This window comes from Caretta caretta, chromosome 11 (genome assembly GCF_965140235.1).
Source record: "Caretta caretta isolate rCarCar2 chromosome 11, rCarCar1.hap1, whole genome shotgun sequence".
Classification (NCBI taxonomy): domain Eukaryota; kingdom Metazoa; phylum Chordata; order Testudines; family Cheloniidae; genus Caretta; species Caretta caretta.
Window position 1 is genome coordinate 20517097 of NC_134216.1, and position 16443 is coordinate 20533539.

Genomic DNA, 16443 nt, shown 5'->3' on the forward strand with positions numbered 1-16443 from the left:
TACTGAACCTGGCCGTTGTTGCTGCCGACTCTGGCAGAAGGGTTACATCTGCACAGAGTCTAGCGCATTTTGGGTGCTACTACAATATAAATAACAACAGTGCTTGAAATAAAGGTCAAAAGAGGGTGAGAAATTGTTTGCATGATTCAGGGTGGAACAAAGTAATGAGATGAAATTAGAAAAAGGTAGACTAAATATCTAAAAGGTAGACTAAAGGTAGACTAAAACTTGCAAATGGTATGATCCGTTAAATTGTGGAACTGGGATAGGTTTCTAATGAAAGTGGTGAAAGCTATGTTGCATGAGTTATTAAAAATTAGACTAGACACCATGATAGAAAATATACCATAGGAACCAATCCGGTGCTGTCAGGGGTATAGATTAGATAACCTAACAGGTCTTTTTCTTTAAGTTGCATGATTCTATAAATTTCCTGAAGATGCTTGACAGTAATTTAAGCTACTAGACTTCATTGGAAATCAAGAGAGTATAAATTAAATGTAAAGACAACTAAAGGACATAATTTAGGAATTTTGGGAAATATTCTAAAACATAAATAGGTCACTTTGGCTTTGAACTCAGGAGAAGAAGAGTTGAAGGAGAATATGATGTTTGAAGTCAAACCTATGGTTGATATATGTTGGCCACGTTGGGATGATAACTTTCAAACCTTCTCCTCTTTTTTACATCTCCCACTTATTGGTCCACTAGAAATTCCCAGGCAAACACCTCATCGCTGTAGCAGAATTTGGCCACATGGCAATTTGATAGACAGAAATAAAAAGATATGTAAAAATACATCCCGTGCACCTGGAAGAAGCCTGCCCCGTATCTGTTCAGTAGAAGTGCCTTTACTTTTACCAATACTTAAAATCAAGAAGCTTAGATTGGCAAAAAAGAAAAGGGCAATGCTTCTCACAAGTACTCAAGAATGAATTGGTGTAATTGACTTTAATGGTCCCATCTAGTGTGTAAATACAAATCTAAGACTTTTTTTAAAAAATGGTCTGTGAAAATATATTTAAGAAAATGTAAAATGTTAGTTTAATGACCCTCTATATCCTAATGATTCTTGAGATGTTAAGATCTATGCTGTAAATACATACACACAAGGAATTGTTTAAAAATGTGTATTATTGATCTGATGGACCAAGATAGTTGAACTGGAGCCATAAAAGTTTATCTTGTCAGCATGTAATATTGATAAAAATAACAATAAAAATCTTTTAAAAAGCTTGTTGTTCAACTAGTAGAGATACTGACTTATCTGGAGCCTTTATGGCTTGGTGTTCAGTATATATGAGTATTTAGACACAATTTTAAAATCTGTATGCACCAACTTCCTATTATGTCTAAGGGGCTCATGATGCATGAATAAATGTTACCAGAAATAGTGCCTGGATCTCATGAGTTCTAGGCCCACGTCCAAGCCACTAGACCACAGCATCTCCTGCTGCCAAACCCCTGCCAAGCATTTAGAGTAAAATTTTCAAGAGCACCTAAGTGACTTAGGAGAAAGTCAGTGGGACCTAGCTGCTTAGGGACAGATTTTCAAAGGTATTTTGGTGCCTAAAGATACAGACAGGTGCCTACAGAGCTTTAAGTATCTAGGTAGAGTTAGGCACCTATTTAAGTGCTTTATAAAATCTCTCTGGCTATATCTCTGGGTAGCAAAATACATTTAAAAATCTTGCCCTAAGTCATAGGTCCCATTTACTTTCAACAAGACTTAGGTTCCTAAGTGCCTACGGGTACATCTACACTGCGATAAAAGACTCACGGCACAGCCAGAGCTGGTCCAGGTCAGTTGACTCAGGCTAGTGGGTCTCAGGCTGAGAGGCTATAAAACTGTAGTGTAGACATTCAGGCTCCAGCCCAAGCCCAAACATCTATGCTACAATTTTATAGCCCTCTAACCTGAGCCCCGCAAGCGTGAGTCAACTGACCTGGGCCAGCCGCAGGTCTTTTACTGTATTGTAGACATAACCGTAGTCACTTCTAAAAATGGGATCTTGTCTCTATTATCGTCTCTCTATCTCCATTTTTCCCATCTGTTAAATTAGGCTACTAGTAATTAGCAAAAATTATTGCACATATTTATTGTGTATTTCAGCAGGGGCTGTGAGGCAAACATTATCATCCCCATTCTACAGATTGGGAAACTGAGATGCAGAGGTTGAGTGACTTGCTTGGGAAGATTGGAGACGTGTTGTGATCTAGTACATTAGGCCTGGGCATCACCATCAGGAGACCCAGGTGTCAATTTTCTACACTGTCTTGCTGTGTGATTTTTTTTTAACAATATCCTTAACTTCTCTATACCTCAGTTATGCTACATGTAAAACATGACTAATATTTACCTACCACACAGGACTAGATCAACCGATGTTTGAAAATCATGTTTAGATCCTTATGTGGAAGGTGCAAAGTATCACCATTATATTTCATTAATACAAACTGAAATATAATTCTCATTCCACCTTCTTAATATACATCTTTCATGTCATGCAATGGAAATTTCACAACTTTGTTAATCCTATTACCCACAACAGTTGGTCTGTTTTAAACTTCAGTCTCTTTCCACCCTCCTTAAACTATCTATACTCTGCTGTATTAAGCCAAGACAGATTTGGTTTTACATTTTCTGCAGCATCAAGCAAAACACCAAAATAAACAAGGTGAAATCTTGGCCCTATTAAAGTCAGCAGCACAACTCCTACTGAAATTCAATAAGAACAGGATTTCACCCACAGGATTTAAGGCGACTGGAGAGTCTTGGTTTTCTATTTGAAATGCAAAATATACAGGATTTGCCATGTCAATCAGCTGTGATTATTTCAGGCAAAATTATCCTTACATAGAGGGGGCCCAGGTTAGCAGGGATAAGGAGACACAATTCAGGTTTGAGGGGACCTTAGCACTGCATTTCAGACTTTTCAACACATACTTCTATTAATTGCAAACTTTGATATATGTTGATATGCCAACTTTCAAGATGTTTGTGTTTCTTCTAATATTACAGTGTTCCAGTAAGGTTCTTTTCCCCTTCTTATCAATGACTTAAGTCTGTTTTAACAAAGACTATGTCTGAGAATTTTGGATTTTTTGTCAAATCTAATTTTTAATAAAGGTAACTATTTCAGCTATTTTAAAAAAATTAAACACAAATGGACTAATTTCTTACTGATTTTCCCTTAAACCAAAGCTACATTAACCAGTCTTACTGAGAGAAAAGTTCTTAAATAAACTTCTCCATTGCATGTGCACGCACACACACACACACACACAATCACAAGCAACTTAAAAATAACTCATCTGCTTTTAAAAAGTATTTATAAAACAAGTGGCTCTTAGATGAACAGCATGTTTGACAACTCTTTGCCAAGTGAGAAAGTTGATGGCTAAGTTAGAATTGAGTTTCATGAGAATGCTGACATAACTTGAACTATAGGCACTAGAAAGTGCTGCTATATATATATATATATATATATTTCAAATCTTATGCTGCAAAGCTTCAGGAAGTAGAATTTGAAGAACAAACAAGCAGTTAAACTACCCTGTTACAGAACCATTACAATGCACTGCACTAGCATTTGTCTATAATGTAAAACACTGAGATAAAGAACTACTGGCCCATTCTTACAGAGCTAAAGGAAAATCCGATTTGCACCCATGAATCAAATGCAAAAATACATGACCATTGATATTACCTGGAATTAAGAAAGTGAAGGTGCGTTGTTTGTTTTTGTTTATTTGTTTAAGTAGTTCCCCACATTTTAAATTAGGGACCTATGTAAATAACATGACATTTTTCATCAGCAAAATATAAATAGGGGAAATACAATGAAGTTAAGAAAAAAGCAGGCTAAATATCAGGAAAACTTGCTAACAGTAAGATTTATTAGAATGGGGAATAATCTCCCAAGGAGAGCGGAGGAAGCCCTAACTCTTCAGACTCTTAATATTAGATTTGACAAAACACTGGCAAATGTACTGTAGAAAATAATCCAGTATTGATAGAGGATGTAGTAGATGACCCTAGTACTTTAGTTCTTTTCCACTGCTAATGGGGGTGATTCCATTATTCATAAAATATAATTACTAATGCAACACTGAGTAATTAAATGACAATTGAACATCTTAACTAATATTAAATGTCAAGCAATTGTAACTACTGGTTATAATATTGTAGCAGCTTTTTATTTTGTCTTGTTGCCATTTAGCCAATAACTGCCCAGATCAGTATTGACTGTGCACAAATTATCATTCTGACGTATACTGACTAGGGATGTATGGAGTAAACTGATTTATAAATTGAAGATACTCCTAGAAAAGTGAGTTAGCACACCTCTGTAATCTAATATAATGGCATGCATTCTCATTGTATAATATACTTGAATATATAAAGTAGTGTAAAAAAGTGTGTACGTCTATACAGACTTTCATTTGTATTTGAAAAGCATATACTGATTTTGAACTGAAACTGGATAAAGTGTATTTTTTATTTTTAGTTCTAAATGCCTTAAGAAATATGGCACACTCACTGATGTATTTATTTTTTGCATTTTAGCATCTTTTTTTCATTAAACATGAAAATTATATACTTAAGAAGAAATTAACTTAAAAGAATCATCATCCCAATTCCTGTAAGAAATTTTGAGATGAAGGCTTGTTGATTATACAAAGTTTGCTGGGTTACAAGCATTTTGCTCTATCACAACTCTAAAAATGGTAATTTTCTCTTAATTGGCTGAAATGCGGAACCCCTTGTAGTATATTAAGATTTTCTATGTTTATTTTTGATGGTTTAAAAAGATAAGACAAGAATTGATATTTAAATATCACTAATATCAGCTTGCTAAAATTCTACTAATTAGATTCCAAGAAGCAATTATTCCTTTGAAAAATCTAATCTATATACCACCATAGATACCAAGTGTTCAAAATTCAATTTAGTATTCTCTGTTTAGAACAAAATAACAATAAAACTATAGCTTAACTTTGGTTAACAGAAGGCAAATGATAAATAAATGTCCTGATATAATCCAGTACACCACAAAAGTATAAACACAACTTTTTAAATATTAGCATTACTTGGTACCACAAAGCTACCCCTACAATCTAAGACACTGTTGCTTTGTTTCAAATTATTTTTGATTAAATTCATGATAAGCATTGCAGGACTAAGTGCCTCCAAAGCTTTAATTGTTTATGATGTAAATAGTTAAAAGGCAGAATAATCACGACTCCCCCTCTGAGAGTTATACAGCTTGTATCATCTGAGAACAGGTATTGACTGCATGTGATTTTTGTAGCATCAAAGAAAACATATTTTGGTTCTTCAAAGTGATCAGCGTTCACACTAAACAGTTTTAAAGACCACAGCAAGTAAGTTCACATCATCATCCATAAAAAATGTGGAACACAACTGATGCCTGTTGGGACAAGTTTTAATCAGTCCCTTTGATATCTGGTAGTAAAAAAAGAAAAAGAAAAAGCGTTTCCATTTAGTTCTCTTCTCCTCAGCAACTTTGTAATCCATTTACTGCTTTCCATTCACATCCCTAACCCCTGTGTGTTGGTTAGCTAGAAACCGTGTTGTAAGAATGTGAAGAATGTAAACAGCCTTTTATTGTCCAAAAGGATAGCAGTGTGAAAGAAATGTGTGCCTTATCGCAAGACTGCAGCTCCGTACTTCATTGCCATGATAAAGTGCTGAAGCAAAAAACATTAGAAGACAAGCACAATCCAAAAACGGATTAGAATTTGACATAAGCTTCCTCAAAAACTAATCAATCAACTCATGCTTTAATATTAGAATCCAGTTCTTAAGGAGGGTGTTTAATAATCCTTTCAAGGGTTATTACACATTCCCTATTGACTATGGTGACAAACTTTCAGATACAAGACAGCTAGGAAAAGAGGCAGAACTTTTGCAGCATAAATCAGAGATAACTGCTCACATAATTAACATGCTCCTGGAAAAAGGCATTTTGAAATAAAATTACGTTTTCTTTGCTTTCAGGTAAGGCTGGCAAACTCATTTTAAGGTTCTTTATCCCCCCCCTCAAATTCAGTTTATTTTTCACTAATATCCCAAGAACCAGAATTTTATTTTCTCATTAAAAGAGGTGTGCTAAAGATTACACTCTTTACACACCTATTTCAAATAAACATCTCATTTTAATTTCATTTTGTAGCTCCAGCTTTTTAAATCTATATTGCCGAAACCTATTACTTCAGTCACTCAAATTCTTTTGCATTTAACGTATAATTAAACAGTACTACACAGACACATGTTCCTGTATCGAATCCAAATGGACAGAAATCCTTGTGTGGAGTCCAGCAAATAATCATAAACTCTACAATAACTGTTTAATATGCAGTTAGGAAAACAGAAAAGTTCATAAGGATAATAATTTTAAGCCAGTGTTTGTCATTCACTTCCTTAAAATAGTTAACTAAATTGGTACTGCGCAATGCTAACTGTGGATCTAGAGTAAGGTTCAGAAGTGGAATTGTGGTACTCTGAAGCACCGCGTAGCTCAGGATATTCAATATGCCCACAGTCACAGATATGTCCTACAGGCAGTTACAGCTTCTATTGTTAGAGAGCATTATTTAAAATACAGGCCTTAGAAATTTGAAATCCCAATTAAACTTACTGAAAAATATTACAAAAAATACTGAGAAAACTATGGCACTCTTAAAAGAGAATCTTAATTTATGGGTCTGTAACAATCAGTTGTTTTGCTGCAAGTTGTGGCTGCCTTTACTGGATTAAAGTCTACTCCCTATTTTATCTCCAAAAGACAGTATGCAGGTAGACAACAATCATTACCTTTCCCAAGTAACATGACAGCAGTTTAATGGGAGAGAATATACAGATTGTGTGTTAAGAACTCGTATTTAGTTGCTCTTAAAGTTGCACGAAACAAGCAGGGAGAAAAAAGAGTGTTAAATGCCATGCTCCCAGCAAAAAGGCACCACAATCCAGCATAATCACCACCGAGCACAAATGTTTGATGAAGGGGCATGTGCTCCATTACTTTGGATATCTGAAACTGGTTACAAAAAACTAAACTCATCCTGGATAATTAAATAAACCCTCTGCAAAGACTCTGGTTTCAGGTATTTCTAGCCTACATAACAACCTGCAAAGGAATGCCTGCTGCTTTGACACAGAGATAGATGCAAAAGCCTTTCAGAAGCGCCTTGGCTATAGCTTTCCAAGGGCTCTGCAGTTACTTCTAGCATAAAGATTTATTTAAAAAAAAAAAAAAAAGAAGCAGACTTACAAGCTGAAGGAAGCTCTGTACCACAATAAGAGGCAGGGGCTGCAGGTACATCATTCTGGCTTGGAGTCTAGGAGATGATTTCCCTTACTTGGATCTTGCACATCTCCACTTTGGGGGGCAGGACTGAGTACAGGGACATACCACTGTGATCACCTTAAGCAAAACGCAAACCGGGAGAATCAAACCCCCAACACATCCTCAGCGCAGCGCTCCGCTCCTCAGGCAGCGGGGCGACCTGAACTGGCCACGGCAGAGCCCTGCCGTGCCGCTGCAGGACCGGACCTGAGATCCAGGGGGGCCGTCACCTCCCCCCGCCCCCCCGGGGGCCGAGCAGCCGCCGCCGCAGCGGCAGCATCCCCGCTGCGCACGCCAGCCGCCTCTCCAGCTGCCCGCCCCGCTCGCGGGCTGCGCGAGGCCGGGCGGGGAGGAGCTTGGGAGCGCGGGGTCCCGCCGGGGAGTTGGGGGTGGCGTGGCAGTGAGGAGCCGGGGTCGGGGGGGGGGGGCGGAGGAGCCAGGCGCGCTTGAGGGGGGAAGTGCGGTGGCGGGGCCGGGGCGTGCCCGGGGGAGCGGCGCTCGGGGCGGGCTCCGCCGGGCAGACAGGACGGGCAGGGGCGCCGCGGCCGGGGAGGCGCTGAGGCAGGAGGGGGAGGCGCGGCCGGGTAAGCGGCCTGTCCCCGGAGGCACGTCGGGCGGCATCGCTCTGACTGAGGCAGGAGCTTCGAGTCCGCGGCCCCGGGGGGTAACGCTGAGGGGGGCGGGCGCCGGGCGCAGCCTGGGGGCTCTCTCCAGGCCCGCGGGAGCGGGGGGGGGGGGTTGTAATCATGTGCGCGGGCCACGGGGGTCTGGACCAACCCCCCCCAGCGGGGGTGCTCCTGCGCCGGTGTCCTGGGTGCCCCCCCCCCCCGCCAGCCACCAGCCGGGAAGGGGAGAAAGGCAGCTCGCTGGGAGTGGGGCTGCTGTAACCTGGGGGGGGCAGAAACGTCCCGTTCTGCGCTTTGAGGAAGGGGGGATTCATAGGGCGGGTTAAGGATTGGCGGTAGCAGGACTGTCCTTTATTGCTAACCCTTAGTCCGTGCCCGGTATGCACGGCTCCGCTGCAGGTTCAGGACTGACCAAGTAAAGCAAGTTTGCATTTTTCACCTCCGGACAGGACACACTGGGGATCACCTTGAACATCATTTCCATCTCCTTTGGCCTGCTGGTTAAAGAAAAGTATGTAAAATGATCAACTATTTAACCCCTGCCGCCCCCACAATCTCCCTGTTCTCACTGCTTTCCCCTCTAAAAGGAAAGGGAGGATGGTTTGGCTTAATTTACCCATTTTATCCTATTTTTAGGAAAGCCCGTTGTATTTATAGTGCCTCATTTATAGTTCCCTTATAAATCTCTATTTGCACTCAGATACAGTGCTGGAGAGGGTATGGGAAAGTGTGTGTTTTGTTTTCAGCGTTGTTCTATAGGAGAATGATGCATGGCAGAAGCAGGGCTACCCAGCTACAGGACTTGCAAAAGTCAGTTTATGTTACAGCGTTTAGGCATTTAGAGCTAGTTATAGGAAACTATTTAGGATTCAACACAGTGAGATTTCACTTTCTTCCCATGTGACTCGAGAATGTTGCCAGAAAGACTGACTATCCTTTATAAAATGCACTTTTCCATGTTACATACCTTAACAAGGGCCATTGATTCTTCCGAGAGACATGAATGCAGGTGGTTGCACCAGCTGTTTCATCAAAGCCAGGTTCCATCATCACCATAACTCTGGAGGCACTTACAACTTTCTCCAGAGGATCAGAGCACACAGACCCTATTAATTAACTCACCTCTCTGAGCTAGAACAGTGTCTACAAGGGGAGGGGAAGTTCTTAGTTCAGAGCAGATTGTTTTCACATTCAGGAAAAAGAGTGTTATTGCTCATGTTACAGAAGAGAGTAGAATCTAGCACATAGGTAATGAGATACAGGCATGGCAAGTCAGTTGATACACATGTTTGAAAAGTTTCAGAGTAACAGCCGTGTTAGTCTGTATTCGCAAAAAGAAAAGGAGTACTTGTAGCACCTTAGAGACTAACCAATTTATTTGAGCATGAGCTTTCGTGAGCTACAGCTCACTTCATCGGATGCATACCGTGGAAACTGCAGCAGACTTTATATATACACAGAGAATATGAAACAATACCTCCTCCCACCCCACTGTCCTGCTGGTAATAGCTTATCTAAAGTGATCATCAGGTTGGGCCATTTCCAGCACAAATCCAGGTTTTCTCACCCTCCACCCCCCCACACAAAGAGTGAATTTGTGTGGGGGAGTGGAGGGTGAGAAAACCTGGATTTGTGCTGGAAATGGCCCAACCTGATGATCACTTTAGATAAGCTATTACCAGCAGGACAGTGGGGTGGGAGGAGGTATTGTTTCATATTCTCTGTGTATATATAAAGTCTGCTGCAGTTTCCACGGTATGCATCCGATGAAGTGAGCTGTAGCTCACGAAAGCTCATGCTCAAATAAATTGGTTAGTCTCTAAGGTGCCACAAGTACTCCTTTTCTTTATGTTTGAAAAGATGCAGGGAAGGGGTGGGGGGGTGAGTCCAAGCAAAACAAACCAGGATGAAATGATTTTCTTTTAGTGGCTAGAAAAAAAAAACAACAACAAAAACACACACACCTGGACCAATTTTTGAGAAAAGGATAAGAAGCTTGATGCTTTTCACTCTCTGCCCTCCTTCCCCTAAATGCCAGATGATTAGTTAAACCCTGAAAAAGGAGAAGTAAAGTTTTGAAAACATGGTGTGTTCATGAGGCAAACTGTTCAGCTGAAGTTCCAATGTGCTCATAGAGCAGATAGCTGCGTTGAACACACACACCTACTGCTTTCGTGGAAGTGAAGGGGTAGTGCTTTTATTTTTAATTGATGTGAATGTTTTGAGCTTGGCAGTGCCACATCTTTCTAATCTGTAATTTGCATGTGAGTGATATGCAACCTCTCTACCACCAGGCTGAAATTGGGATAGCAGCAGTTGTTTCATTTTTCAAAACCATGCCTGTCATTTGCAGATTAGTTTCCCCCTAGTTTTCTCTTGCCATGTCTCATCTCATTACTAACTCTATGTTCCAATTTCATTTTAAATTTCTCAAAGCCTCACTAGTAAAAAAATGTTTAAAAATCCTTTAACTGTCCAGAAAAACGGGCACAATTTTACCAGATGATTGCAATAATGTAGTTGTATCCATTAGTTTCCCACTGAGGTTCCTCTTCTGTATGTGTTATATATGGAATTGTATTCTGTGCATGGGATATAGTCTTAAATCTCAGGTATTCATATGGGTCTGAAAAATTACACTTGGTCCATAACAATAAACAAAATTCAACTAGGCAAACTCTAAAATGAGTTCATTTTCATCACACTCCGAAGATACAGAAAATACCTTGAACAAACACACATGCTCATTGAGACCATCCATTAAAATTCAATCTGCACTGGTGCAGCTATTTTTATAATATTTAATATTTTGAAAGTTTGCCCCACTTATGTGCTTTTTAGCAGATTTGCTTAGTGCTGCATTTTTACTTTTTTTTTTAAATAGAGAATAATCAATTTCAATGACATATGGATTTACACTTACCTAATAGAATTTGAATCTAAATGCTACTTCTATATCCTGAGTTAAAAATAAATGGTGCCTTCTACAAACATATTTGTTTGGGGACTACGTATGTTAATTTCAATTAAAAGAAATTATATTTATCCACATATAAGTTAAACAATTATTTATTCGGCTAATATATTAATGAGAGAGTGCCCATTTCTATGAAGGCAGCGACATCTACACACCATCCTATTCTGTGCTGAGCTACATAGGAATGCATTTGTTCGATGGTAAACTAAGCACAGTAGCAACAACACAATCTCTCTTCCCTCTAATAAATGGAAACATCTTGAGCGCTATCTGCTGTACAAAGGCAGTACTACCAACATAGAAATAGAGACGTATGCAAGCACACTGCAAAGATTTTATTTCCAAATCAGGGCTAGATTATGCAGTAGTTTGGAAAGACTGTTATGCAATTAGTCATAATTATAAAGACTAAATTCGATGAAGTATTTAGATAGATCTTTCTAAAATGAAAAGCTGTATGCTATAAATTCCAGGAAAGCTGAATTTCTGTAATTGGCTTTTAATGGAACAATAGCATTTAAACTAAAGTACTTTAGTTCTATCCTATTAAATACAAACAGACTCAATTTAAATGACATTAACGTCACACAAACTATCAAAAGTTGGCCTTAAATCATACTTTTCCCAGATTAACTAAGAGTAAAATGTTTGTAAAGCGCTTTGAAGATGAAAAGCGCTATGTACAGTAAATGGTAAGTATTATTAGTTGTATTCCATCCTAGAGAATTCACAATTAAGAACGAAATGTTAGGCCTAAACTTTGCATTCCCTTATTTTGCTGTGTTGGTGTCAACCTAAAATGTTGTTTGAATCTGGGTGTGTTAATTTTCTGGTTTAATTTTAAGAAAATAAAAAATCTTTCCCTCGAAGGTTATAAAATACATAAACTGCAGGAACAGTGCTGCCCTGGCTGGGGGAATGGACTAGATGATCCAGTACTGGGATGCCCACAGTATGGCCTCAGTGCCAAATATGGTCCCAAATCATCACTAGCTGTAACTACAGACTAAGGACAAAGATGATTAACAGCAGATTTTTAATGCTAGGGAATCCAGTCAACAGCAACTTCTGTTCCTCTATCAAATAACATACAAGCACAAGCAAATAAAACTTTTATTGATCCATGTGCCAGTGTGGCATTCAGTCTCACTCTTCAAATTGCTGTTCAAACTCATTTCTTTTGGTTAATCTTAAAGAGTGTCCTCCACCTCACCCTTCTCCCCATTCTGTCCTCTAATTTTAATAGAGCAAATTAACAGGAACAAAATAGGCACATACCCAACAATGAACATATCAAGGGTCACCACTGAGTGTAGAGGGAAGAACTGGGGCTCACACCAGAAAGAAAACAATAATGGATGGAGTAGCTGTTAAATGGGTTCACTTTCTTTTCCAAGAGGTTCCAGCAGTGCTGGGCAAAGGCCCTTACATCTGGGGTTCAACAAGCATCCATCTTGTGACCCCTTATATTCATTATGAAAAACTGTAATTAGGGGAGAGGTTGAGACTTTGGACTGCAGTATCCCCATGTGACCGTGGTCGCTGGAGGGGTCACAGAGACTGCTTAATCGGGGCAAACTGCAAAGAATAGGTCAGATGATCCCCCAAACTGGTGATTTACTCTTATAATTAGATTCACCATGCCGGTAACAAAACTGCTTCTGTAATACCTTACTGGTTAGCAATCCAGCTTTTGGCTCCCACCCAGACAGCCAGGTCTATATAGTGAGGGTTATTTAAAGCTTACTCACCATATATAAAGTTCTACCAATCTCAAGAGATTGGACACATTATTCACCAGGTCAATGAATATTTCAGATCTTACTCAAATATATGCTCACAGGCAATTCTTATTAACTAAATCTAAGATTTATTAAAAAAGAAAAGAGTTACTCTGGTTAAAGATCATTATACATACAGATCTGAGTAAAGTTCTTATATCAATTTCATAGTAGAGATGGCGAGACTGCTGATTTGTAAAAGTCCTTTCGGAATCAGTTCAATAGGTGATAGTCCAATAGGCAGTCCATGTGTAGAGTTTGAGAGAATTTGCAGGGATAATCCAGGGTACACCTGGAGACAGTCTTGAGACTTGAACTTTTCTTGACAAAGTTTAAGCAGATCTGAGAACCTCAGAGTTACGAATACCCCAGGAATGGAGATTGTTCGTAACTCTGAACAAACATGGCTGTTATTTCAAAAGTTTACAACTGAACATTGACTTAACACAGCTTTGAAACCTTACTATGCAGAAGAAAAATGCTGCTTTTAACCATCTTAATTTAAATGAAACAAGCACAGAAAATATTTCCTTACCTTGTCAAATCTTTTTTTAAAAAAAAACTTTCCCTTTATATTTTTAGTAGTTTATGTTTAAACAGTACTGTACTGTATTTGCTTTTGTGTGTGTGTGTCTCTGCTGCTGTCTGTTTGCATATTTCCAGTTCTAAATGAGGTGTCTGATTGACTGGTCAGCTTGTAATTCTGGTGTTCTTAACGTTGAGGTTCTTCCTTAGTAAGGATCAGGTCCCAAAGTTCTTTTATAGTTGAAGCTCAACTGTTAAAGCTCTTGGCAGCAAGTGATCACAACAGGTATTCTTTGGATGAAGAATGGCTTCGAAGTAAATCTCTATTCTTAGTCACACACCAGTAACTAGTTGCCTTCATTAGCATAAGACAATTAACCATTCAAATGGCTCATAGGTAGTTTACTACAAACTTCAAAGAGAAATAAAAACAATGATATCATTACACCACAAGTTTAATCTAAATGTTAACATCCCCTGTGGATCGTTGAATTAAAAGAATATTTTAATGAAACATAACAGCCAGGAACTGAAGTTTAGCACCTACAAATTAATTAGATCACATTGTTTACCTGTATCTTATTAGAAGTTTAACAGAGACAAATACAATTAGTATCTACTTCTAATTCTCTGAAAATACTGGCGTATATTTCAAGAACTCCAGTCATTTAACATGGCTTTGCTAACTATCTACAAGGAATGGCCCTGATTACCATTTCAATACTTTTCTAATATGTGCTTACAGGTGGATTTTGGGTGACTTAGCCTGCTGGTTGCTTAACACTTTGATGTTACTCAGTTCTACATCTCATTTTTAGTGACTGCACACACTACATATTTATTATTTTCCCACTGTCTGACAAGAATAGAGGATGGGATGAATAAACTAGATGAAAATGAACTGATTTAACGTGTTTAGTTAGAAGTGTGGCTGTGGAGGCATTTATATAATTGGTTGAGGGTATGTGCCCACCTTTTATCAAAATGGTTTGTCTCCTGAGTGTTACTGAATCCATTTTTGTCCTGGATTAGTAAGTAGGTAAACATAGGGATGTGTACCTTTCATTCTCTGTGGCTGACTGTAAGGCTGCTGCCATTTCTCTCTCATGTAGACATTGTAATGATCATCAGTGACTTTGTGATTCAAGGATCGATAACCACAGTGCATTGTACTTTGAAGTCCACTTTCCAAGTGAAATTAAAGATGTTGGTGTTGATCTTTAAAAGTCTGTATTGTTTTGGGATTTAAGTATCTGGGGATCACCTCTCATCCTATACCCCAGTGTGACAGTTAAGAGCTGCCGTGGGGCTCTTGCTGTAGATTCCTGAGTTTGAACGTTTCACAGCTGGGCTTCCAACATTTTGTGGGGGATTCTGTAGGAAAAAAAACAGGACACATGAGCCTGATTCATTGAAATCAGTGGGTGTTTTGCCATTTACTTTAATGGGTACTGGACTGGGCTCATTTCTTTACGGATTCAGATCTCAAGTGTTTATGTAACTCAGTTACATCATGGCCTTCTCTTCAGTGGAATAAAACAATATAAGCTTAACTCAAGTTTGCTTACTTTAGGTAAAATCCTGCTGAAGATAGTTTGTAGTTTTCACAAGTGTTAGCAGGTCAAATTAAAGAGTAGTCTGCCTTTAGTTCAGCCTGCTAACTCGTGTGGAAACAGACTTGTCTTTCCTAGGATTTTACATTGGGTTAGCTCACTTGAATTAAGAACACAGTTTTATTTTATCCAGTGAAGACTTAGAGGGTGTGCGTTGTTTCCCTCTAGTGGCTAGTCCAAATAGAGAATAGCAGTCTACTGCTATCAGCTAATGCAGTGGCTCTCAACCTTTCTAGAGTACTGGCCCTCTTTCAGGAGTCTGATTTGTTTTGCCTACCCCCAAGTTTCACTTCACTTAAAAACTACTTGCTTACAAAATCAGTCATAAAAATACAAAAGTGTCATAACACACTATATATTGAAAAATTGCTTCATTTCTCATTTTTCCATATAATTATAAAATAAATCAATTGGAATATAAATATTGTACTTACATTTCAATGCACAGTATATAGAGCACTATAAACAAGTCATTGTCCATATGAAATTTTAGTTTGTACTGGCTTCACTAATGCTTTTTATGTAGCCTGCTGTAAAACTAGGCAAATATCTAGATGAGTTGATATACCCCCTGAAGACTGCTGTGTACCCCCAGGGGTATGTGTACCACGGTTGAGACCTACTGAGCTAACAGAATCACTGTTTTGGCTCAAGTAGTAGAGGTTGCTGTTGCAGTAATACTGATACCAGGTTCAGACCCTGCTGATGACCAATGCAGGAGTTCATTACACTTACAAATTTAAAGCCTGAGGTATTGAGTGGCACCTGGATGGTATTAAATGTCCTTTTCTCCCTTTTACTTCAGCATGAGATGAGGGTACTTAGCACCTTTAGTCTTTAATTTGTATAAAATTTCAAATTTGAAGTTGAGAAATACTTTAAATAAAATATACATCTCTAACTCTGCATTCCTACAATTTTTATATGTTCGAAGATTTTTTTTAAAGCAAGCAAATCCAACTTACCTGTGAGCTGGTATCTATGAGTAAATAAAATATTCAAGCCAGGTCAATTTTTATGGCAGATAAAAACCTTTGAAAAAAACAAGCTTTATAATAGATGTGCTGGCACAGCTCTATGTAGAGTGGTAACAATAGTTTGCTAGTTAAAAGTGGGATGCCTGCAATAATGGTAATCAATACAGTTAAAGCCTTTTTATGAACATGAAAGAAAAATAAAAAGGGGGAACAAAGAAATTAGTGACTAGTTAGTCAAAGCTTAGTACCAAGTAAAACACTTGAATTGAATTGATATGTAAGATCTTAAAAGACAATCTGATGACCAATATGCAGCCTAGTTTAATAAAGAACATACCATGCCAGATTAGTCTCATAGTTGTCTTTGTTACAAATATAGCTTCAAGAGTCTAGTCCTGAAAGCCTTACTCATGTGAGCAATCCTCATTCACCTCATCAGTACTATTGAAATCAGTGAGGTTACTCATGTGAGTAAGGATTTGCAGGCAAACCGAATTTATTATGTATTATGTGTATTTTAGTAGTGGCCCTAATGTATCTGGATTTTAGTAATTTAGTCCCCAATTCAGGA

At 38.6% G+C, this 16443-nt stretch overlaps 1 protein-coding gene and 1 long non-coding RNA gene across 10 annotated transcripts in view; one reads left to right on the plus strand and one right to left on the minus strand.

Moving 5' to 3' along the window:
- The window catches only part of NXPH2 (neurexophilin 2), a 57140-nt gene extending 49441 nt beyond the window's left edge, over positions 1-7699 (minus strand). Inside the window, exon 1 of the mRNA XM_048870414.2 lies at positions 7299-7699. Coding sequence (XP_048726371.1) covers positions 7299-7352 — 54 coding nt within the window. The 5' untranslated portion in view covers positions 7353-7699. The remainder of the gene's footprint in view (positions 1-7298) is intronic.
- Positions 7700-7875: 176 nt separating this feature from the next.
- LOC125645196 (uncharacterized) overlaps positions 7876-16443 on the plus strand; it is a 31750-nt gene continuing 23182 nt past the window's right edge. For 6 of the 9 annotated variants that reach the window (XR_007359232.2, XR_007359236.2, XR_012664344.1 and 3 more), the window contains exon 1: positions 8118-8510. This is a non-coding gene — a long non-coding RNA (uncharacterized LOC125645196). The other 3 variants (XR_007359234.2, XR_007359237.2, XR_007359238.2) reach the window with 3 other exon arrangements.